The sequence below is a fragment of the Molossus molossus genome, unplaced genomic scaffold (assembly GCF_014108415.1).
Source record: "Molossus molossus isolate mMolMol1 unplaced genomic scaffold, mMolMol1.p scaffold_m16_p_10, whole genome shotgun sequence".
NCBI lineage: Eukaryota > Metazoa > Chordata > Mammalia > Chiroptera > Molossidae > Molossus > Molossus molossus.
In genome coordinates, this window is record NW_023425345.1 from 44,166,885 (window position 1) to 44,190,892 (window position 24,008).

General features: G+C 37.8%; 1 protein-coding gene across 2 annotated transcripts in view; it reads left to right on the plus strand.

The window, feature by feature from the left end:
- Window positions 1–24,008, plus strand: part of PDZRN4 (PDZ domain containing ring finger 4) — a 342,630-nt gene that overhangs the window by 302,504 nt on the left and 16,118 nt on the right. For both annotated transcript variants that reach the window (XM_036252177.1, XM_036252178.1), the window contains 2 exons: window positions 17,347–17,445; window positions 20,669–20,731. In XM_036252177.1, coding sequence (XP_036108070.1) covers window positions 17,347–17,445; window positions 20,669–20,731 — 162 coding nt within the window. The remainder of the gene's footprint in view (window positions 1–17,346; window positions 17,446–20,668; window positions 20,732–24,008) is intronic.

The window sequence follows — 24,008 nt, forward strand, 5'->3', positions numbered from 1 at the left end:
TGGGAATCCTTAGAGTATGTTTCATCTAAGCTCTCAAAACTGATTTTCTGCTACCCCATAAAATCTGACCTTTCCCTTCCTCTGGCCTCCAGTGTGAGGACCATGCTTCCTGCTGGGCCCGATGTTCTGATGCCCCTCCCTGTCTCCACTTCTGACCGGCCAGAGGGGCTGCGCAGATCACGGGGTGCGCACCAGCCTGTTCCAAGGCACCAGGAGAAAGGGCAACCCTTGCCTGTCTTTGTGCTCTTGGTGTCATAAAGAGCTAAAATATGGCTCTTAATTTTCCTTCTTCTCTATTGTACCCATAGGACAATGGCATAAGACTGTGATGCAGGTCAAAAAAGAGTCTGAATAATACGAGGCTGAAAGTCCACCTTTCTTCCAACAGAGATATCAATGAATACCTGTCTACTCAATACCCAGTTCTAGAGAAAACACATTCCATGACATTGTGGTCCTGTGTGTGCCCCTCTAATCCTGTCTCCTACCTTCCCCACAGCAGTCACCACTGTCCTGATTTTATTTTTATCATTGTCTCGCTTATCTTTATAATTTTGTCACCTAAGTGTGTTTTTTAATTTCCCGTGTTTCTACTTACAACCATACCAAATGTATTCTTCTGAAACCTCTACTCTTTACTCAAAACCGTGACCCCAGTTGTTCCAAGCTGTTATATATAGCTGTAATTCACTCATATTCACTGCTGGTAACGTTTATGAAAATGCCATAGTTTGTTGCTGGGTATATGAGTTGTTCCCAGTTTTACAATATCACAGTGCTGCTGCGAACATTCTTTTATGTGTAGACTAGTTCATGTTAGAGCTGTTGAGGGGAACTCCTGGCACAGAACATGCACATTTACCCAGCAGGGAGTGCTTGAACCCGTTCTAACTCCTACCAACCTCGTGGGGGTCCTCCTGGGGCATCATGTCCCCCCAAAACACTTAGCATTTTTAGACGTTTTATTTTCTTCAGTTGTTTTGAAATGGTATCCAATTGTGGTTTAAAAGCTTCATTCTCCTGATTACTAATGAGGTTGAGCATCTTCTCATGTTTATGGGCCTATTCCATTTTCTTCTGCATAATATTGCAGGTGTTTTGCTCATTTCTGTATTGATTGTTTTTTATTGATTCTTTGAATTCTTATTTATCTGTGTTGTAGATATCTTTTCACAGTTTGTGATTTGTCTTTTCATTTTTTTATGATATCTGATGAAAAACAAAATTTCCTAATGTTAGTGCAGTCAACTATATTATTATGCTGCTTTATGCTTTTTATATCTAGTTTGAAACATTCTTCCTGCCCAATTAAAAGTAGTTTCTATTTTGTATTCTAAAATTCTATTTTGTATTCTAAAAATAAATTTTTCTTTCCCTTTAATCTTTGATTCACTCTAAGTACTTTTTTAAATTATTATTATGGTCAGAGTTTGGTGCCCAAGTTAATTTTTTTTCCAACATGGATAACATGTTCCCCTAGTCCTACTCATTGAAAATCCACTTTCTGTAATTACAACTTCATTACATTACAAATCAAATTTCTGTACATGTGAGTGTCTGTTTCTGGTTTCTTCTCTGTTTCATTCGCCCACTTGTTGAACTGTGTGCCACACTTCATTCTTACATTGTATCGCAGCTCTGTAAGACGTCTCGCAGCAGGCTGAGTGATCCTTCTTCACAAGTGCCTTCAATATTCTTTATCCTTCACATTTCATATAAATTTTAAAATTAACTTTGCAAGTTCACAAGGATTTCATGGGGATTTTGACTTGGTACATCAGCTTGAGAAGAATGAACTCTTTATGCTATCAGTTTTCCCCGTTCCTGAACAGCCCTCCTTTTCTCTAGGTCTTCAATGTCCTGTAGTTGGTTTTATAATTTCCCCCATAAGGTGTTTAAATATATTTTTATTAGCTTTATTCTTAAGCACTGCATATTTTTTCTGCAGTATTACATTGTAGATGGTACACAGATTCTCAAATCCCAGCTCTTTCATTTTCTAGTTCTGTTATCTTGAGGAAAATCACTTAACCTCTTTTATGTATGTAAAATGAGAGGTCTTTATATACCAAAGATTAAATGTATTGTGTTTGCTATTACTGTGTTAAGGAGAACCCTTTCATAAAAGGTTAATTCATGCTTAAAAATAATATATGTATTCAGCATTTATTCTATAGCTATACATTAGATCAGGCTTGTTAATCATATTTTTCAGATCTTCTATAAACTTAAATGAATATTACCTGGTTTACCTATCAATTGTCATGATAGTAACAGCAATTCTGTTACTATCTGTCTAATTCTATCATTTTTTTGTTTCTGCAATTTAAGGTTCACCCAAGTCCAGAATGTTTATTTCTTCCTGGTCAATTAAACTTTAAAAAAATTATACAGTGACCCTTTTTATTTCTTGTGATGTTCTTTCTCCTACAATGTTTTACCTGCTAATTTAGCTACACTAGTTTACTCTTAGTAGTATATCTTTTACTTTCCTTTTGTAGTATATCTTTTACTTTCAGGCTTTCTGAATTATGTTTTACATGTTTCAGTTATGTTTCTGATAATGTTCTGTAACTTCTTTTTACAAATAATTTTTATATACTTTTGTGCAGCTGGGTTGTGTTTCTTTTGTGCAAATGGTGGTAATTGTTTGCATTTCTACTTTGTTATTTTTTCCTTTTAGCTATATCATTTAGTCTATTTACACGTACTATAATTATTTATAAATTTGGATTTAATTTCAATATCTTATACTATGCTTTCTCCTTCCTGTTTCTTTTTCTCTCCTTTTTTATCTTTTATATGAATTGGTTGTCTATTCTCATTCATTTTTCACCTCCACTGGATTAGAAGTGTTATAGGCTAGTTCTGTTCTTTTAGTGCTTATCTAAGAAATCTTAGTTTATGAATTTTGTAAGTAAGCAATATCTTTCCCCTCTCCTAAGCAGGAATGCAGGAACTCAAGAACACTTGAACTCCAACCACCCCACTCCTGACTTATATGTTACCTTTTTAAACAGTTCAATTTTTTCTGGCCTTATCTTATTTCTTTAAGCCATTGTCCACAGTATGAGTGGTTATATACACTCCATACTTGTTTAGATTTTATTTGTCCTTCCTCCTCTTTGCATCTCAGACCCTTCATCAAAGTTTGCCTTCTGAACTTGAAGTACATCTTTTCATTACCTTTAGTGAGAGTCTGTTATTGGCAAAATAATTTGGTTTTTGGTTTATATGAAAATATCTTTATTTTATTTTTGTTCAAAAAAGATATTTTCTCTACATATGGAACTCCAGATCAGCAGATGCTTTTTTTTCCTCAGCACAATGAAGATATTACTCTACTGTATCTTTACCGAGACACAATACACATATATTACACACAAAGATACTGATTCCTGAATTAATAAATTACTGATTTTCATCAGTTCTGGAATATTCTCAGCCTTTATCCTCATGTTTCTTAACTTCTGTTTTCCATTATTTTATTTCTTTGTGCACTCCAGGTAATTTTGTCAAATTTGTCTTCTAGTTCACTGACTTCTAATAATTAATTCTGTCTTCAGGTACATCTAATCTGCTGTTAAACATATCCATTAAATCTCAGTTTCAATTATTATAATTTTTATCTGTGTAAGTTCTCATTTTACATATTGATTATTTTTATACTCACTTTTTACTCATACTTGCAATCTTTTCTCCTATTTCTTTCATTATGTTAAATCTCCCTTTATATATTTGCAATGTCTTTACAATTATGCTGTTTAATTGTTCGTTTTCTCCTGCTAGATCTAACTCATGGTGCATTTTCTCTTTGTATATTTTGTAAAACTTGACCCAAAACTCATTTTAATTCTAACTTTATCTCTGAGGCCTGGGTTTGTCCAGCCAGAAAGTGTGCATTTGTTTCTCCCAGACTCCTGGTGATATCAGTCTCCTAGGACTATTTTATTTCAGTTTAATTACCAGCTTGAACTATTTTAGATACCACCTCCACCCCTCCAGGTAGTATGAATTGGAGCTGCAAACATCATAGAGATTATTATATATTACCAGGTGAGACTTTTTCCCCTTTTACTCAAGGCCAAAATTCACTACAGGTAATTTTCTTTGCAATGCCCTGGGACAGAGATATTGTATTTCTTGTTCACTCTTATAATAACTCAATAACTCTTGGGCTTCCAGCTTTCTTTCTGTGGTCTCCTATTAGATTCTCCATCCTAGGCGGGCCTTGGGCTTTGTCTCCTGTTCTTCATGCTCTATGAAATTGTGAACATCGAGTCTTAGCTTCACTTAAATCAGTAAAGACTCTCAATGGTAAAATCTGCTTCCTGATTTTTCTCTGTATTATAACCTCACTCATTTATTTTGTTCTCTGAGCGTTTCCTATTATTTTGTTATCACAGTAATATGTTAAAAACAATACAAGAAGTTTATCCATATCATTAGTTTTGTTTTATTTGTTTGTTTGTTTTCATCAGAAAGGATCTACCTAGCACAACACAACTGTCAATATGAAAGTCCTATTTTTGGAGTCCTATTCCTTAGATCTTTATCTCCTTAGTATCAATTTTATTTTTCTTAGGAAGACTCATTTTTAAAAGCCTTAAAAAATTACATATATATATAATTGATTTAAGAGAGAGACACACACAGAGAAACATCAATGAGTGAGAGAAACATTGATTGATTGCTTTCTGTGCGTATCCCAACCCGGGATCAAACCCACAACCTGGATATGTGCCCTGACCAGGAATCAAACCTACCACCTTTCAGTGTATGGGACGATGCACCAACCAACTAAACCATACCCCTCTTTTACAAAGAGGCTATCTGTACTCCCATCTTATACACATGTCCAGATGCAACTGAATCCCAATGCAAAACCTTATAGGCCCATAAACTAGGACTGTCCCTGTATTCCACAAGTAAGCTTGTGTGTGCTATGTACTGAAATGGAAATGCAGAGACTTGTGTGTACTCACAGAGCATGTCTAGGTGATACAGACACTGTGGTAGACATTGGTTAGAAATGTATGCTACAAAGTTGAATACATTTCCTCTACCCTTTGAAACTTCACAATTTATTAGACCCTGAATATAGGTAGAATTTTAATTGGGATAGTAAATGAAGTAGTATACATTATTGTGAGGAGGAAGAAGACAGAATGGGGAATGACTCCTATTCTAGTTTGGCCAGGTCATCAGATTTGTGAGCAGAAGAATAGAAGATGTTGGGGAAGAAGTTGTTTGGGATCAGATTACAGAAGCCCTGGAGAGTCAGTTTTAGGAGTGTGGACTTAATTCAATAAGAAGTCAAAACCATTTAGTGCTTTTGAGCCTAGAATAATGTGTTTAAAACTTATATTAAGAAGATTAATCAAACAGTAATATTCCAGATGGATTCAAGGGGGTTAGAAAAGATAGAGAAGAGAAAATTAGGGCCAAACTAATAAAACAACAGATGGAACCCGGCTGGTGTGGCTCAGTGATTGAGCATTGACCCATATACCAAGAGGTCGCTGGTTCGATTCCTGGTCAGGGCACAGGCCTGGGTTGTGGACCCGATCCCCAGTGAGGGGCATGCAGGAGGCAGCCAATCAGTGTTCTCTCTCATTGATGTTTCTATCTCTCTCTCTCTCTCCCTTCCTGTCTCTCTAAAATCCATAAAGAAAAAACAATTTTTTAATAAAAAGTAAATAAAACAACAGACGAAATAGAAAGAAAGGGGAAAAGAGAATAATTTTGTAGGCAATAATCAATTATTTGTAAAAGGCCAGAGGTGGAGAATGCAAGATAATCCTGAAGTCTTAAACCAGTATGCCACAATGGTGGTATCATCAGCCCGGCTGGGAACAGGATCAGATTTGTGGAGAGTCCTGAAGTCCGACCTGTTCATCACGTAATTAGCCCCAGTACAAGCACAAAGAACACAGCACTGGCACTCCACAGCTGTAAAGCTTGGCTGCACCTTGGGCTTGAAAACAACTGAGGTTTAGCCAGTCTCCTTTAGATAAAGTTAAAATACTATTTTAAAACTATACAACATTTCGAATGCAGACTCCCAGGCATTGAGAATTCATTGTCTGCACATTGCTCTTTATTTATTAGATAAGGCCTCAAAATAACTCTGCCATATTTTCCAAAGACCCTGTTCTATTGAGTCCTTTCCTGTTGCACATGGAGTAGGTGAGACAGGCCTGCATAGCCTCTTGAGCTTCTGACTCACCCACAGTGGTTCTTTGATGTTTGTGTTTAGTTTTTTCTCCCTCCACTGAATCAATCAAATTATACTCATGATATATGTAGCATTTATTATGAATTTTTCAATGATTGATATTTGTATTTCAAAATGATTCTCATTATCCTGATTCTAAGTAAGTAAATGCTCACAGAAAATATGTTTGGAAATAAAAGAAAATATTTGAAAAGAAAGGAATCATCATTAAAGTAACAGCAAGTGAGCAAACTACTCATATTTTCTTCTAGGAATTTTTCTTTGATTATAAGTTTTAAAAATAGGGGAAGAGATTATATGTAAACTTGTGTGCTGCTTTATTATTTAGTGTTTATCATGATCATTTTCATGTTATAACAGTTCTTCAGAGTCATTAGATCCCATTGTTTAGCTATTCCCTTATTTATTCAAGAACTCCCATATTGTGGACATTGAGGACATTTATGACACTTTGCTTTATAAATCATGTGGTAGTGAACAGATGCTGATATATGTCAGGTTAATTTTGATGATTCATGTTTTTGTATGTAGTTACCAAACCAGACTGCAGAATACATAATGCAATGGTTAAAATTAATTTTCAAGTGGCCAAAATGATCAGACTAATCTCATTAACAACAAGTAGAGAAACATGCCTACTCTTCAAAGTCTCAAGAAAACAGCAGTACATAAAGTAGTTGAGCAAATAGCCATAAAATAATTTTAATAAATAAATAAATTTAAATTCATCTGATCATTTATTTTATTTAATTATCTATCCAATGTCATAAAATGCTATTCAGATTCCTTTAAAATGACACAGGTTGGCATCCCAATTATGCAAACATACAATTTACATACCTATACACTAGTCACTGGGGAAATTAAACCATCTAGAATAAAAATCTGTACATATGTGAAAGTGCCTATATTCTTATAAAAATTTACAAGCTCACAAAAGATTATACCATCACTTATTTTGCACTTTTGAACAATGATAAGATAATATCCATGGTAAATATTACAGTCCCTTGTTAACTATGAATTCTGTGGGCACAGATAAGGAGCTATGACCAAATTTAGAAAATGTGTGGACATGCAATTATGCCTTTAAATAATGCTATATACATGTTGAGGGAGTTGCTCTAGTATTTAACAATGTACATGCCTCCCCTAAATGAACATTCTCCTTTCTAAGAATAGGCATACTTAAAATGCATATGTTGCTTCTTGATTTAAAAAAACAAAACAAAAAAAACCTCATCGAATATTTTGAGGGTTTGAAGAAAAGGTAAAAATGTTGAGTAAAACACCGTTTTTACTTCCACATTTTCTAACCTTTTGTTATATTTTATAAATATATCTATTTTTAGGATTTAGTTTCCTTGGTTAGATCAGAAATAACTATGAGGTAATGTGAACACATTTAATTATATGTAAGTGCTACTTTACCAAACAAGAAAAAGAAGAGGAGAAGAATAATTTGGGTACAATTATTATGACATTTACGGGATTTTGACTTATTTAAAAGGCATGTACCTTGCCTGTTATGATGACCATGGAAAAAGCTCCCAGCCCCCATTATGATATAAAAAACTTGCAACATTAGCCCAGAGCCTCATTAGAAAAGCCTGTATTTCCTGCTCCAGTAACCAGCTGATGGAAATAAAGTTCATCTTGTCAACAGGTTTATTTACTTCCCCTTCTCTGCTGCTTTGTTAATCTTCCCTTTATGTTTCCCTAATAACACGAGCTGGAAAAGTTCCTGAGTGGTTTTCAGATAAAGAGAAGTCCTGAGGGGACTGACAAATTTCTGTTGTGTCAACATCAACTCGGGCGTCTCCCAGTCTGGATTTCAATGTACAATATCAGAAACAGATAAATGAGAACCCTTGGTTCTCATTCATCAGATCAGGAGATACTCAGGTCTACTAATTGGTTTTAGTGCATCTTATTAGAATTTTATTGCCAGTACAATAAGGATGCAGTATGTTTCATGTATCCTGATAGACTGGCCTTCAAAAGTAACTAGGAGAGCCAGCTCCAAAAAAGAAGAGTCAGAAAAGGAAAAATCTTGAATCTGTGCTGTCAAATGAATTCTTTGGATACTTTGGGATGGATCAAGGCCCATGGCAAAATATAGAACCTTCCAAATATGTAATAATGCATGAATCAGAAACAGCCAGTTACCTACAATTAATTGCTATGTATTTACAAAGAAATTTATTTTACACTGTGGTACTAATGTGGAGATGTGGGTGGGACACAAGAATCTTTTTTTTTTTTTTTTAATTTATGGATCAAGTGATTCTTTCTGACCATCAGATGCTAGAACAGAGTACCATATTTTTGGATGATCATAATAAGGCAGGCAATATCATGACCTTTCCTAGCAAGAAAAAATTTAATTTATTACTTGATTACATTTTCAAACAATGTCTTAAGTATTAGGTGTAAAATATAATAATATGAAAGACTTCTTCGTTTGATCCACTTAGAGGGACACAGATTTATTTTTTGTAATGTTTTACAGTGTAGTTCCTATGTAACTTTTATAATTAATCTGACCCACTGTGAAAAAAAAAAATAGTAGACTTACACTATTTTTCACACACACACACACACACACACACAATTCCATTGCATATTAATATACTGACCCACCATGAAACATAATAAATGGAATGTTGCCCTGGCTGATTTGGCTCAGCGGTGAGAGCGTCGACCTGTGTGTGGTCCAGAGAGACCCGGGTTCGGTTCCCGCTAAGGTCACGTACCTCAGTTCCAGTTTGTCCCCAGCCCGGGTTGGGTCGCGTGGGTGGCAACCACTCGATGTGTCCCTTTCACGTCAATGTTTCTCTCTCCCTCCCTCCCACTCTATCTGAATAAAAAATGGAAAAATGTGCTCAGGTGAGGATAAATATATACATACATATATATATATATATATATATATATATATATGGAATGTTATCTGATACATTTAGATCACTATCTCCATTCAATTTCAAAAAGTAGTTTTATTTTCTAACATGCTCCACATTCTTTTCTTTCATTAAATTTTAGCCTAAATCAGAGTAAATATTTCTCCCAAACTCTGTGCCCCTTGGAGCAGTCTTTTAGTGCTACCAAACCTAAGTATAGCCCTTCTTGGGTTTATGTTAGACCACAGCCCTGCCTCTTCATTCTGCCCTTTTTGCCACTTTGCCCTACCCAAATATCCCAAGGGGTAAGCAGCGTCTCAACTTCTTTGCCAAACATTTAGCAGGGCTCCCAGTATTTCAGAGTGATGACTGCCAATGACATTATTACCATTAAATAAAGTAATGAAAACCCTTACCACCATAGCTTGTCACCCAAAATTGATATTTATAACCTGTGTCAGTCCTAGTTTACTAAATTCCCTTGAAGTTTCTCTTGTGTATCATTTTTTAAATTGCTTTTAGAGAGGAGGGGGAGGAGGAGCAGGAGGAGAAGGGGGAGGGAAAGAAACATTGATTTGTAGTTCCACTTATTTATACATTCATTGATTGCTTCTTATATGTGCCCTGACCAGGAATCAAACCTACAACCTTGGTGTATCGGGACCATGGTCCAACCAACTGAGCTACTCGACCATGGTTGAGGATCATTTTGTGAAAGTTTAGATTTTGCTGTTATACCTCTGCAACATTGACTTTGCCACCCAGGGTACCTACAGATTATCTATATAGATCCTTATATTTAGGTAAAGGATATTTTGCCTTTCTCAAATAAAAGGCTACCTCTTCAAAATGATGGGGGATTTTTTTGTTTGATTTTTTTTTGAACTTTAAAACAGCACCCCAAAAGTAAATAGAATCTTCTTTACTGAAAACATAGCCAGCTCGAACACCAGACGATGAATGTCACCAGGAAGTGCAGTCATTGAATCAGGGATTTCCAACGCACAGAGGGGCACCCTGTCCTCTTGACTGTTTACTTTGCAGAGAGCACATAGCTAATCTCAAAGAAATGCTGTTAACACTTTTCTTTTGAAAAAGCTATTTTCAGTAATTCAGAGAAAAGACAGTTTACAAAAGACAGGACTGGAGATACAATAGATAGCAGGACCAGGTGAAAAGCAGAACCATCAAAATGACAGTGGGTATCTGAGCCTCTCAGAGATGGACCATACTTCTTTGCAAAAGTTTAGTGAAGGGTTGAAAGAATACCAAGACAATTTCGATTCAAGCCCTTCTCTCCTACAGTCCTGTATTCATCACCCTGATTCGGTTCACATTATAGCAGACATTAGCTTCTCAATCTTGTTCTTGTGTACACACATCTTACCTACGTAACGTGCTTCTATCAGCTTCCCTCATTTCAAGCAATGATTTTGCCACCCATCACACTGTCCTTCCGGGACCCCTCCAGTGCTCCATCCCAGGAGAGAATTAAAGAATAAGTATAAGAGCCAGTAAGATCACTGTGCTTCTGCTGAGACCGTCTTTCCAAACTGCAAATCAGACTGTATTTTCTTTACAATGACTCCTCTTTTCATTTTGCAAAGAGTCCAAATTACTCAATATGTGGAGGCCATCCTTCTGTGGCATGGCCCTTGTTTGCCCTCCATGCCCCAAATCTTAGACCCTGAACTTCATAGTCACTAACAACTGAAGCGCCTTTAACATAACATGCTGTTTTCGATCTGTGTCTTTGCATGGAGAGTGTTCTCTGCTCAGATATTTGGTTTTGGTGAACACCAAAGTCAGTTTTGTTATCTCTTCCAAAGCTCTTTTCTTAGGTTTGTCCAGCAACCCCAACCTGGAGCTGATCACCACCTCTATTGGGTTTCCTCCTACCCCACCCCAAGTGGGTTTATTAATTTTTTGGGGGGGGGGTGTATAGCAATGGAAAGGATCTAACAAGGAAAGAGAAACAGAAGAGAAATGGAAGGAATAATTCCATGAGAAGAACTCTTCAAAAATAATAAAAAGAATAATAAATAGAGCATGAGGGGAGGCATTGGCTTTTGATAGAACTGGTTTTGGGGTGGTTGTTTTTTCTTTCATTATAATAGAGGAACAGACTATGTGGTGGCTGCAGATGAATTTAGACAGATATTCTGAGTGGAGGGAAGATGCATTATGTTCAATTTCATGGCTGCTTTTTCTACGTGAGGCATGGAACAGGTTGGTTCGCTGAGAGTGAAGGAGAGAAGGCACAGTAACAGAGAAAAGAGGTGTGAAATTCCAGCCAGGAAGAATATAAAGTTGAGGTGGTAATTATCTACCAGTATCCAATGAACTCTCAGGTGAGGTCACCAACTGAGATGGGCAGGACCTGTTGGAAAATTGAAGAAGGAGGTACAACCTGGCATGGGAAGTATAGTGTGTGTGTCTGGCAGTACTGACGGCCCATCTGAGAATTGTGATAATGAATCTACAGTGAAAGCAGTCAGTGTGACCATGTGGTTGTGCATTTCTCTCCAGAACTACACAGCTGCTCAGGTAGGAATACAGGAAGAGACTCGTTGGACTTGACCATGATGGATTGGCCTTTTGCTCAGTGATACTGTGGAGGCATCAAGGGAACAACAAGGGAGTTGTGGATTTTTATAACAGATTATTATGACTAACCGGATTCCAGGCGGGGCAAGGAGAGAGGAGAGGGCAGGAGAGAATTACTGATAGTGAGAAGCAGAAGGGTCATTAGGCTCAAGTCTAGTGAAGAGCAGAGTGGGAATGCGGAGGAGCTGAGCTGCTCAGTGGCTGCAGTGCTCGTGGTGCACATTTTTAAAGTAACGCAACTATGGAAATGACATTTTTAAAAATAGCCTATTCTACACGCGGCTTATGGCATGTTGAACTATTCTGATGGAGGGTGCCCCTCCCCCCCAAGCGCTAACATAGAAATCACAAAATCGAGCCACAAATGACTGTGCATATTTAGCAATGCCATTAGTAAGCTAACAAATGATCATTTTAGTGTTTGTTCAAAACTCAGCAAATATGAAAAACCCTGGATTTCTGCATCCCTACAAAGGTAAACCACATGATCCTAATACCTGGAGGCAACTGCAGTTTTCTCAAAAGATACAGAACCAAAACCGAAAAGAATGACCTTATCTGATGTAAACAGGGGTTTCCCTTGTTTCCTCCCAGCTCAGAGCCCATGAAAGGGCAGGTACCCATGCAGTCGGCCCGATTCTCTAGTTGGAATAGCAGAAGTAACAATACAACACTGGGGTACCACTTATCACACTCCCCTGGATTTTAAATTTCCCATTTCTATTCCTGGTCAAAATTCATGACATTGATTATTGATTACTGGCATCATGAATCCATTCCCTCTCTCAATTATAAACAGAATTACTATCTCTTTTTTTGTGTTAAGGTACAAAATTCATTCAAAAAATAAATAAAATTCATTCAAAATGGGTAATTTATGGCTTTCTAAGGCCATTCAGAGCCCACAATGAGCAACAGACACATAGGTCTAGAAAAAAATGTCACAGTTTTATTTACCAAAGAATCCAGAAAGTGACTTAGGATAGGAAGTTGGGGAGTACACACTTCCCACATTTCACATCAGTATCATTGAAAAGAAATCACTGGAGCAGGGGTTGGGGCTGAGCATGTTGGCGTGAAGACCTTGCCCACACTGCTCCCACTTCCCAGTGTCCCTGTGAGCGGGCTCGGTTCCTGGCTGCAGCAACGAGTTGTGAGTGTCTGGAGTTGGCGGGTATGGCCGGAAGTGTTGTATTAGCAATTTGGGTATTTCGGGGGTTTTATTATGTATTTCCCACTAAGTCTTATACCTGGTTTTCCTTATCCAGAAGATAATGACATCGAAGCGGTATTTTCACAGTAGAACAGTGATTTTCAAAAGGTGTGCAAAAAAAGTTTTCAAACATGCGATACCTGACTATTCAGTCAGGGGCACTGACCTCTTTTTCCTGAGACTGTCAGAAAAATGACAACAGCATTACTCTTCCGGTGTGAATGAATCAAGATTATACCTGGGGTTCGTTGTTATTTTTTTTTTTGCCAGATAGGGAAAAAATAAAATATATTATTTGGAGTGCCACAGAATTTTAGCAGTTAATTTAGGTATGCCACGAGAAAGAGGTTGAAAATTGCTGTCGTAGCGTATCTCGACTTCTCTTACCTGTGGGAGTTAAATGTTTATATTTTCCACTTAATTTGTTTTTTAAATAAATGTTGTGTTGAAACTGGTGTTTCTCCAGTTACTAATCAACCATTCAGAATGTAAGACAATGATATATGGCCAATATTAGACTGGTATAGTAGTACATATGTTGTCTGAGAAATAAGAACCCACGAAACAAATGAAAAGGAAAGAAAGAGAGGAACACGGTAGACCCCGCTCTCCCGTGGCTGTCAATCAACATCATGACCATCCCGTCGAGCTCTGGCTCTTCTTCAGGCCTGGGCTCCAGCAGTCTCTGAATGTCCCTGCTCAGGGAAACACCTTGGCACAGACCCCAGTGCTCTTCAGAGTTTGGAAACAATTTGCTTCAAAAGCCAAGGCCAGCAGCTTGAGGCCTCAGTTCCTCCTCCCACAGGAGGGTCCTCTCTAGAAAGCAAAAAAGTAGGGTTTTTTTTATTTTTTAAGTTCCTGGTTTCTTCCCAGCACTGTAGTATAACCGATTTATGTAAATTCCCACTTGTCATTCTGAGATTAGGAGAATGATTCACAGCAAGTGTTACTAACTAACTTTAATCTCACACTCAGTCTCCGTATCATCAATTTCTCATAGGATTAGATTTGATTTTTTCAGGGACTATGTACATATTCCCCAAATACGGCATCTTATGGTGCATTGAAGCCTAACTGAATGTAGTTTCCCCAGACTTGTGAGGTGCTTCTTCTGCTGCCGTCGGGAATGAGTTATGGATGGGGAGCAGGGCTGGCCGTGTGGGCCTGGCTTTGATTTGTACCGGCCTGTGAATCGTCTCCATGGAGAAAATGTGCAGAAGGTAGCATTTCACTTTTATGTTTCTCATCAAACAGCTTCTAAGTGACAGAGGGGAAGGTAGGAAAGTTGTCAGGGACAGCACTCTCTGTTACCAGGAGGTGGTTTCGTCAGGAGGTGGAGGCTGGGTGCCCGGTGGAGGGAATGCTAAACGAAACCTGTGCCCGAGAATTCCTTTCGGAGAACCAGGCTCCACAAAGCCGCTTTTGCCTCTTGCAAACAAAATGTTCTACAGGTCGCTGTGTATAAGTTGTTTTGTCATGAAATTAAAGGAAGTTTGATTCTAAAAGGGATGCTTCTATGTGGGCTATGAAATGTGCAGTGTCTCGGACATTCTCGACCAAAGAAAGAGCTGCAAGTCTACACTTGGGGCAGCTGTTCAGTGGTTTGTGGCATTCAGGGAACCTGACTTGAGTCTCCTTCAGAGTCTGGGATCATGACACCAGAAAGTTCATCTTTTGAATTAAAGCTTGGTATTTTCTGTCTTTTTTAGTAGTATCGAGCCCTGGATGGCCCACATTTGAAGTAATTTTTAATGATGATTCCTTTAAGAAATACGTACTTATCAATTACCTTTATGACTCAAGAGCTACTTTTGAGAGAATGGAAGACCACACCAAATGCCAGATTTTATTTTATGAGACTGGTAAGGTGGTAAACCTGAAATACCACTGGCTACCTAGACAGGCAGCCCCTACAAACTTCAGGAAGCTCAAAGGGAACGTGAGGGTGTGGAGTGTCTTTAAAAGGGAGGTATTGAAGACAAATATGCTGTAGGTAGCTTCAAGTCCTGTTTCATCCATTCACTTTGCCCAGTAAGATGACAGCATTGAAAAGTTATTTTAACCTCAGGATCTTAGTCTCTTTTCCCCTGTGATTCTTGGGTAAATGCTCTTTTATTTGTGTTATTAAAGTCTTACAAGTAGATTCTGCCCTTTTTGTTTTAATATATTGGTTCCTTTTTATTGCAAACTATTTTGATATGCATGTTCTAAACAAGCACCAAGCAAGGGTACAGCATTGAGAAAGAAAAAATGCTCACAAAAAGAATGCTCCCCTCTGCAAATGTCTTCCCACGGGGAAGGGGTGACCCCGTGCTATTGGAACATTAAAAGTCGATGGATTTCAGCTTTGACAAAGGCTCTCCATTTGCTTGAATTTAAAGGTCCCAATCTCAGTTCTTTATGGAGTGTTTAGGTTTCCTTGTAGGTCTCCCAGGAATCACAAGTTTCTTTACTCCTTAACTGGGTACTTCATTTCTGTAATCCTTCCTAAAGTTACAGTTTTAGTCAAGTATTCTTTCCCTCTGGAGGCATTAATAATTGCCAGTTTTGAAAACATCCTTGCTTGCGCCTAGCCGGTGTGGCTCAGTGGATTGAGCATCGTCCCATGGACTGAGAGGTCCCAGTTCGATACCCTGCCAGGGCACATGCCCGGATTGTGGGCTTGATCCCCATTGGGGGGGGGGTGCTTCTGCTGCCAAATCATGTCATTTTTCTGATTCTGCCTTTAGGTGGAAAGATTTTTCATCTTTTTTTTCTTTATTGTTCAGTATGCGTCATGCCCTTTTAAACCACGGTAATGAAATTTAGAGCATTTTTGCTCACCAATTAGAAAGTCGTCATTCTCCATTGTTTCATACATTTCACCAGTTTGCAGAACATGTCTCAAGATAGAAGAATTAAATTTTATTTGATTTCATATTAGCTGTGAAATTATTGGTCACTGGTGCTTATGATAGTCTACCCTTGCTAAGGATTTACCTATGGTTTATAGCACGTCATTAAAATAAATGGTTATAATTCAAAGACAAAGACTTCACTGAAATACAAAATTAAAAGAGAAGATACTCCTTCAAATATAACAGAGTGTACCGGGAAGCATTCTCTTGCTTAAAGTGAATTTTTCTTCATTTAGTCCTGGTAATTATTTCAGATTACAGACAATTAAATGGATACTTTATTAATATCAACTTGCAAATCTTTTAATTCACACACACGCAAATACACATATGCACAATCTACCTCCAATTAAAGAGGAGAGACTACTTCATTATTGTTTTACAGAAAGTTGTAAGCATTAGGAAAGATTTTGAAGTAGAAGTGGACATTCTTCAACTGAGTGTCCACACTTGGTAAATCCCTGCTCTAGACCCTGGAGGAGCATTAAGCAAGACAGACACATTTTTAATTCCCATGGAGCCTGAGTTCTAGAAACTTAATCTAGACCTCACTTTCCATTTATATTTACTTTGTTCTTTCTCATCTGATTATTTACTAAAGGGCTTTATATTCTCCATCCAATAGGAACAGGTTCTCCATGATGAGGGAACCAATTTGTATTTTAGCCCTTGGAATTATGCAATTTATCCTAGTCATCTGCTTTTAAGGGTAATACAAGTCAATTTCATTATATAAAAATGAAATACGCTGAAATTTATTATTATTTTACTGAACATAAATCAGGAAATAGATTCAATATACATTACCTAAGGACTGACATTTCAAGCCCCTTAGCCATGTGTTTCAGTAAATGTGTTTCCTTGTTCATTTACTGCTACATTTTGAATCATTGCCTCTGCCCACATGACCGCTGATGTCTCTTCCTTCAGCCTAGATGAACCCATTTCATCCCAAGGGCAAGAGCTTCTACCAAATAATAGGAAACCTTGACCTGAGCCACACAAAATACTTGCTTATTACCTTATTGTACTGTATGGAACTTAAAAGAAAAATTAAGGCAGAATCTAGTATAGTCTTTTATATTTGAACTGTATTTTGTTTAATTAAAATACAAATAAAAACACAGTGACTCTCAATATTTTAATGAATATTTTGCTCTTGCTTTGACATTCTCAAATATTTTATTGATTCCATCATATTGACATATGCATATTTTATTTATACTTTATTGTGTGATTTTTAAGGAGTTTAAAGTTTACGGTTTAATGCAAACAATGCACATTTTCAACTTTACAATGAAATTGAAAACATCGGCTTGGATATGGCAAAAATAAACATTGAAGGTAAGTTTTGTTGATTTGGGTAACAACTTAATTTCAAATGTTGGGCAATAATTATGAAAACATCCCAGGGTAACCCAGATGTAAGGCCTCCGTTTTGCTGTCGGATTTCTCTCTGAGATAAAGGTCGCGTGTGGTTTTCCTCAGGAGGTCGAGTTGTGTCGTGTTAGCAGTCAAGAGAAGCTGGGCCTGACAGTCTGCTACCGAACAGATGATGAGGAAGACACCGGTATCTATGTCAGTGAGGTGAGAAAGCCCGGGGGGGGGGTGGGGGGTGAGAGGAGGGAGACTGGAAGGAGTAGGTACAATGACTCACCATGAGAAAATCCTTGGGAGGCTTGAATGTGAAGAATTGGCCATGTTCCAATATGTGTCACTTTCAATTAGGAAAGTAAATTATGTTGCCCAAGTAATGTAATTATTATCAGCTTGTTTAATGTGGGTGCTTTCACCAAAGAATCTCAGTAAGGAAAAAAAGCAAAAATAGTAACATTGTCTAAATTTGAATGAATTCCCATAAGTATGCGGGAAGTCATGTGAAGTTTTGATCAGCAAACATTTGTCCTTCTTTTCCACTGTGTCTTCTATTAGTTTTGTTAACAATAGCATTGACTAATTGTTCTAAATCTAATATTCACAACAATCACATATTTTACTCTGCTGACAGGATTAATAAATTTGAATATTCAAGCATGCATATATTAGTTTGTTTCATGCAACCCAATAATTACTTTTTTTAAAAATGAGGTGCTTAAATGTGAAACACCCTTCATGTTAATTACTTTAAAAAATATATGGAGCAAAATGTATTATTATAGATGATTTTTTAACTCCCAAAAGAATTATTTTATGAGAATTGAAAAGCTATGATTTTTTAAAATGATATGTACTTAAGATTAAAAATTACATATCTATGCAAACATATGTATGTGTGTATATGTACATGTATACATTATCTAACTCCCCATATATACATGTATATATAAATGTATGTGTGTATAAATATGTTTGTGTGTGTATATATACATATATATGTATGTGTGTATATATGTGTGTGTGTGTGTATGTATGTATGTATATACACGGAAGTTAGACAAACAAGATATCAATTGCTATTCCATGCTGTTCCAAGTTTTCTTGGCCACGAGCTTGAAAACATTACCTGACTTACTGAGCTCCAGCTTCCTTAGCTAGAATCCTAGTACAACAATGCTTAACTCATTGTTTTTGTAGAGGTGTTTACAATATGTAAAAGATCATGTAATAATTAATGCACTTAGAAAACTAAACAGCTCTATAAATGTGTAACTCTTTATTATTTTACCAAATAATTTAGTGACTGGCTCTTGCAATGGAAAAATCTCCAAGAAAGATCTGGTTTATATACCTCTTTTAAATGTACAACTGTGGTGATCCCTGCAATTATGGCGAGGAGGCATAAGGAAACACCTGCAGGATTGTCTTTTGTAATATGTACCAAGGTACAAAGGAAGAAGTTTAATATTAGTTTGATTACAACAAAGCTGGGGACAGAGTGAATAGGGGAGATGGGGAGGAGGGGGTCAAAGGGGAAAAAAGAAACATCTAACAAAAATAAATTAATAAAAGGCTTGTCCTCTGGTGAGGAAAATAAGAAAAAAAATATATAGTTCTGAAGACAAAGTTTTAGATTGTGAATGGCTTCTAAATAGGATTCAATTGATTAATCATCCCTCATTTTTCTTCTAATAAGTTCCCACTTACTATTTAAATATGTCAGCTGTAGAACTTCACTTTTCAGGGATAGTAAAGAAGCCATAGGAACTGAACATATGTATCAGAAGAAATGTTTCTTACACTTCTTGCCTATAATTATAGTGTCTTTTGTTTTTGATTGATCACAATATCTAACATCTGGATAGATGGATCACCCTCATGCAAAACTTGAAATACTTTCCTTTAAAAAAATCTAAAAAGCTTTGATGGAATTAGCGCAAATAAATGGTTTGAAGCCATCATGTGAAATGTGACAGATGGCATTACCTCTAGTAAACTATAAGTCATCACTCAAGTTTGGCCCATGAAAATATTGATAAACTCTTAATTGAGCCTTAAATATCTATTCTAAAAAATTTTAGATAATATATTTCACCCTATATGTAGTGTCTAGTAATAATCTACATGGGTAAAATGTTTTTAATTTTTAAAAAACATAGATTATAAATTTCTTTATAAATTAATGTGCTTATGAGACAGAAATCCTTTAAGTATGGACTTACAGTATAGCTATCAGCTTTTCTAAGATAACTAAGGCAGGATTTAAAAATCATCCTCATAGAAAGTAGATTTCCTAGGTCCAGAGAATCCTAAGTATAATATCAGCTGAAGACCATGTTTGACTATTGGGGTACAGAAATGAGTGAATGGACATAAAAAAAGACAGGGTAGAGAAGGAAGGCAGGAAGAAAGAGAGGGGGAGAAGGAAAAATGGTCTTCAAATCAAGTGGTCTCTATTCTTCTTTAACTATATTATTATTAATTCTAAAACAGTTTGTTGACACTTTTAGAATCAGTGGTTTTCCTGTAGTTTTTATTGTAGACACTATTACAGATGTCCCCCATCCTCCCCCACCACCTTTGCCCGACTCCACCCAGCCCCCTCCCCCCCCCCCATCACCACACTGTTGTCTGTGTCCATAGGCTATGCACATATGTTCTTTGGTTAATCTCCTCACCTTCTTTTATCCAGTCCCCCCGGCCCCCTCCCCCCCACCCTCTGACATCTGTCAGTCTGTTCCATGTCTCCACGCCTCTGGTTTTATTTTGTTCATCAGTTTATTTTGTTCATTAGATTCCAGATATAAATGAGATCATATGGTATTTGTCTTTCTCTGACTGGCTTATTTTGCTTAGCATGTAATCTCTAGGTCTATCCATGCTGTTGCCAAGGTAAGAGTACAATGAGGTATCACTTCACATCTGTCAGCTACCATCAACAAATCAACAAACAAGTTCTGGTGAGGATGCGGAGAAAAGTGAACCTTCATGCACTCTTGGTAGGAATGCGGACTGGTTCAGCCACTGTGGGAAACAGTATGGAGTTTCCTCAAAAAATTAAAAATGGATCTGCCTTTTGATCCAGCAATCCCACCTCTGGGAATATATCCTAAGAATACTGAAACACCAATCAGAAAGAATATATGCTCCTCTGTGTTCATAGCAGCACTATGTATAATAGTCAAGATCTGGAAACAGCCCAAGTGCCCATCAGTAGATGAGTGGATAAAAAAGCTGTGGTACATGTACACAATGGAATATTATGTGCCTATAAAATCAGTGGTTATTTTGACAGAAAAAAATTGACAAACACTCTCTAAGTCAATAGGAAATTGTGAACCAGGTTTTCAGATATATTTTCTAAAACCATACTTCTAGTTCTTGTGGGGGATGTTGCAGATTCACCTGAAGATGCGTGTCCTCTCCATTGCAGGTGGATCCGAACAGCATCGCTGCCAAAGACGGCCGGATCCGAGAAGGGGACCGCATTTTGCAAGTATGTGGTGTGGTTATTTCCTTTAGTTTCTACTATGTGTCCAACAGTTTTCAATTTATTTGTTTCTTGTAAAATATTAGAGAAAAGAATGTGTCTTTGCTCTGGATAGTAACATCTACAAAATAAAAAGGTATTATTTAAATCTTTATTCAGTAAGAATGGTGCCATTCTTAGGACTTATTAGCTAATAATTAGTGATTAGGACATCCTCTCTGGACTGAGATAACACAGTTCCAACTTCCCGCTCCCCACGTACTTGTGAACATTATTTGACCTCTCATTGTAAGCCTGTTTCCTCATCCCTAAAAATTATAATAATAAAACATTGTTGCAAAGGTTAAATGCAACTGTGCATGTGATGTTCTTAGCACAATGCATGGAAAGTAATAAACATTCATTGCTATTATTACTAGCAGCAGCAGTTATTGCTGCCTTTTCCAGAATAAATTAGGTGATAATTCCTGATGTTTCATTACTATATGAAAGTCCAGAAGTCCAAAGACATTTTAACTACTTACTAGTAAGTTGTTCGTGACAGGTGGAGGAAATATGTATGCTTTCTTCTCTACATGGAAATGTGAAAAATAGACACGATGAAACGTCCGCTGAAGGACAGAGGTGGTAAGCAGGTCACAGGGCGGCTGCAGAACTAGAAAAGTTCAGGGTCAAATCAGGAGTAACTTTGAAAGCCAAAGTTTCTGTCCTAAACTTGCCTTGACCCATGCCATCTCTCCTGAATCCTTTCCATGAAGAATGGCTACAGAAAGACTCACAGCCGCTCAGTTTCTGTGTTCAGATTAACCCCAAATAAGAACACAGGCCTTTGAGAGTTGAGTTCCACTGCAGCTCCAACTACAAAACAGGAAGGAGGACTCGAAAGACAAACTGAGGATGTTACACTGTTAAAACATTCTGCGAAACTTGTAGTCATTAAGACAGATCTATAGTGCCTATTTCTGCTTACTGGACATAGACCCCTGAAAAATATTTCTTTGAATTCAATACATTTGGATTCAACACTCTGCCTAAAACAGGGCTTCAAAAAAAATAAGATGCCAGCCCTGTCTGGTTTGGCTCAGCAGTTGGAGTATCGGTTTGAGGACCAAAGAGCCTTGGGTTTTCAAGGACACATACCTCGGTTGCGGTTCGGTCCCCAGCCCTGGTCAGGGTCGTGCAGGAGGCAACCAGTTGATGTGTCTCTCTCACATCAATGTTTCTCTCCCTCTCCCTCTGCCGCTCCCTCTCCCTCTCCCTCTCTTCTCCCACTCTATCTGAAGATAAATGGAAATATATCCAGGATTTTTTTAAAAATAGCGCTGGCCGGTTTTGCTCAGTGGTTAGAGTGTCGGCCTGCGGTCCAGAGAGACCCAGGTTCGGTTCCCGCTAGGGGCACATGCCTTGGTTTCAGTTTGTCCCTGGCTCTGGTTGGGTCCTGTGGGAGGCAGCCACTTGATGTGTCCCTTTCATGTTGATGTTTCTCTCTCTCTTTCTCTCTCTCTCTCTCTCCCCCCCCCTCCCTCCCTCTCTCTCCTTCTCACTCTATCTGAACAAAAAAATGGAAAAATGTCCTAGGGTGAGGATTTAGTTAATTAATTAATAAGACAAGATGCCATCCTGGCATCTGGGGCGATCCCCAGATATGTAACTAGGAAGACGACTGCATACACAGATGACTACAAATATGACTGACTTGGTCCTGATAGAGGTGTGCCCCAGCCACGGGGTACACACCAGAGGGTTGTCCTGCCCCACCTTCTGCTTTTCTTCTTTCCTGACTTCAGGGTAACACTCACCGAATCCCATCACTTCTTCATCCTCCTCCTTTCTCTTGCTAGATGCCAAAGAATTCCTTTTCCAACAAGAACTGTTTACAAAGGCTCCAATTAAAAAAAAAAAACAACAATAAAAGTGATCATTCACAGTCCCACTGGTTTTCAGAAAACTTCCAGAATATATCATTTCTACTTCAGTGCGCCCCCTACGTGGTGGCCCATGGTTAACAAACTGCACTGTGTCTGGCATTGGACGTACCAAGGGAAGGAACATGGATCAGGAAACCAAGACTCACTGTTGTTTACCCCCACTTTTCCAATGTCTTTCTCATGCACATGTGAATTAACAAATGAACGAAATTAAGGTATTCAGTGGTGATAAGACAGATGAATAAAATCTGCAGCAAAGCTTTATTTGTAAAGACTCAGCAAGAAATAAGGGTACCATTTTAATGTATCATCTAGATAGTGTTAGTCTTTTCATTTGGAAATAATTTCAAATGAAATGTTCACTTTGTTAACATGTCCAATTAAGTACACTAAAAAGCACAACTTTTGACGCTCAGGGTCGTGTTGCGCCCAGTGGTATTTACTCAATACTATAATAGAGTGAAATGCTCAGTGACTACAGTCTGGAGATTGAGTGCCCCCAAACCATGACTCTAGTTGGCCACATTTTTTGATATTGTAGAGTCTATATTTTGTCATTTTTCTCTTTCTGTCTCCAGCTGTCACTTGTTCTTCTCACATCTACACGCCATACCCCATACCTTCTGCACCTGCCCGGCTCCCTTCCTTGTTTCTAGCTAATCACTTTCCCATAGATGAGGCACCTGAATACAGCTTTTAAAAGAACACCTGTAGTTCTTTGGCTAAAGTAGGATAGAACTAGCCCTGGCCGGTTTGGCTCAGTGATTAGAGCATTGACCTGCGGTGCAGAGAGACCCGGGTTCGGTTCCCGCTAAGGGCACGTACCTCGGTTGCAGTTTGTCCCCGGCCCTGGTTGGGTCATGCGGGTGGCAGCCGCTCGATGTGTCCCTTTCACGTCAATGTCTCTCTCTCTCTTCCTCTCTCTCCCTCCCACTCTGAACAAAAAATGGAAAAATGTCCTCAGGTGAGGATAAAAAACAAACAAAAAAAGAAAGAAATACATATATTCCTACATATGCATACTGTATGTTTTGACACTTCTTTATTCTTGGCTATATTGAGGGCAGAAAATGTTTTTGGGTAAAATATTTGCTGAATAATGTAGCATTTCTTAATGGAGTTGATTGATTGAAGGAACAGCAGCAGAATTGATACAGTGCTATTGTCTGTCTGATTACTTTATATTCACTGGAAATATGTCACACTTAATGAATAAATACATGTCACATTAAAAAGCCTTGAATTTAATTCTATCTGCACACACAGGAAACAACGAGTCTTAAGGGTGATAGTGAAATTATATTAAAGAAAACTGTGACAAAATTGTACCCATAGACAAATAGCTCCGTTGTGGC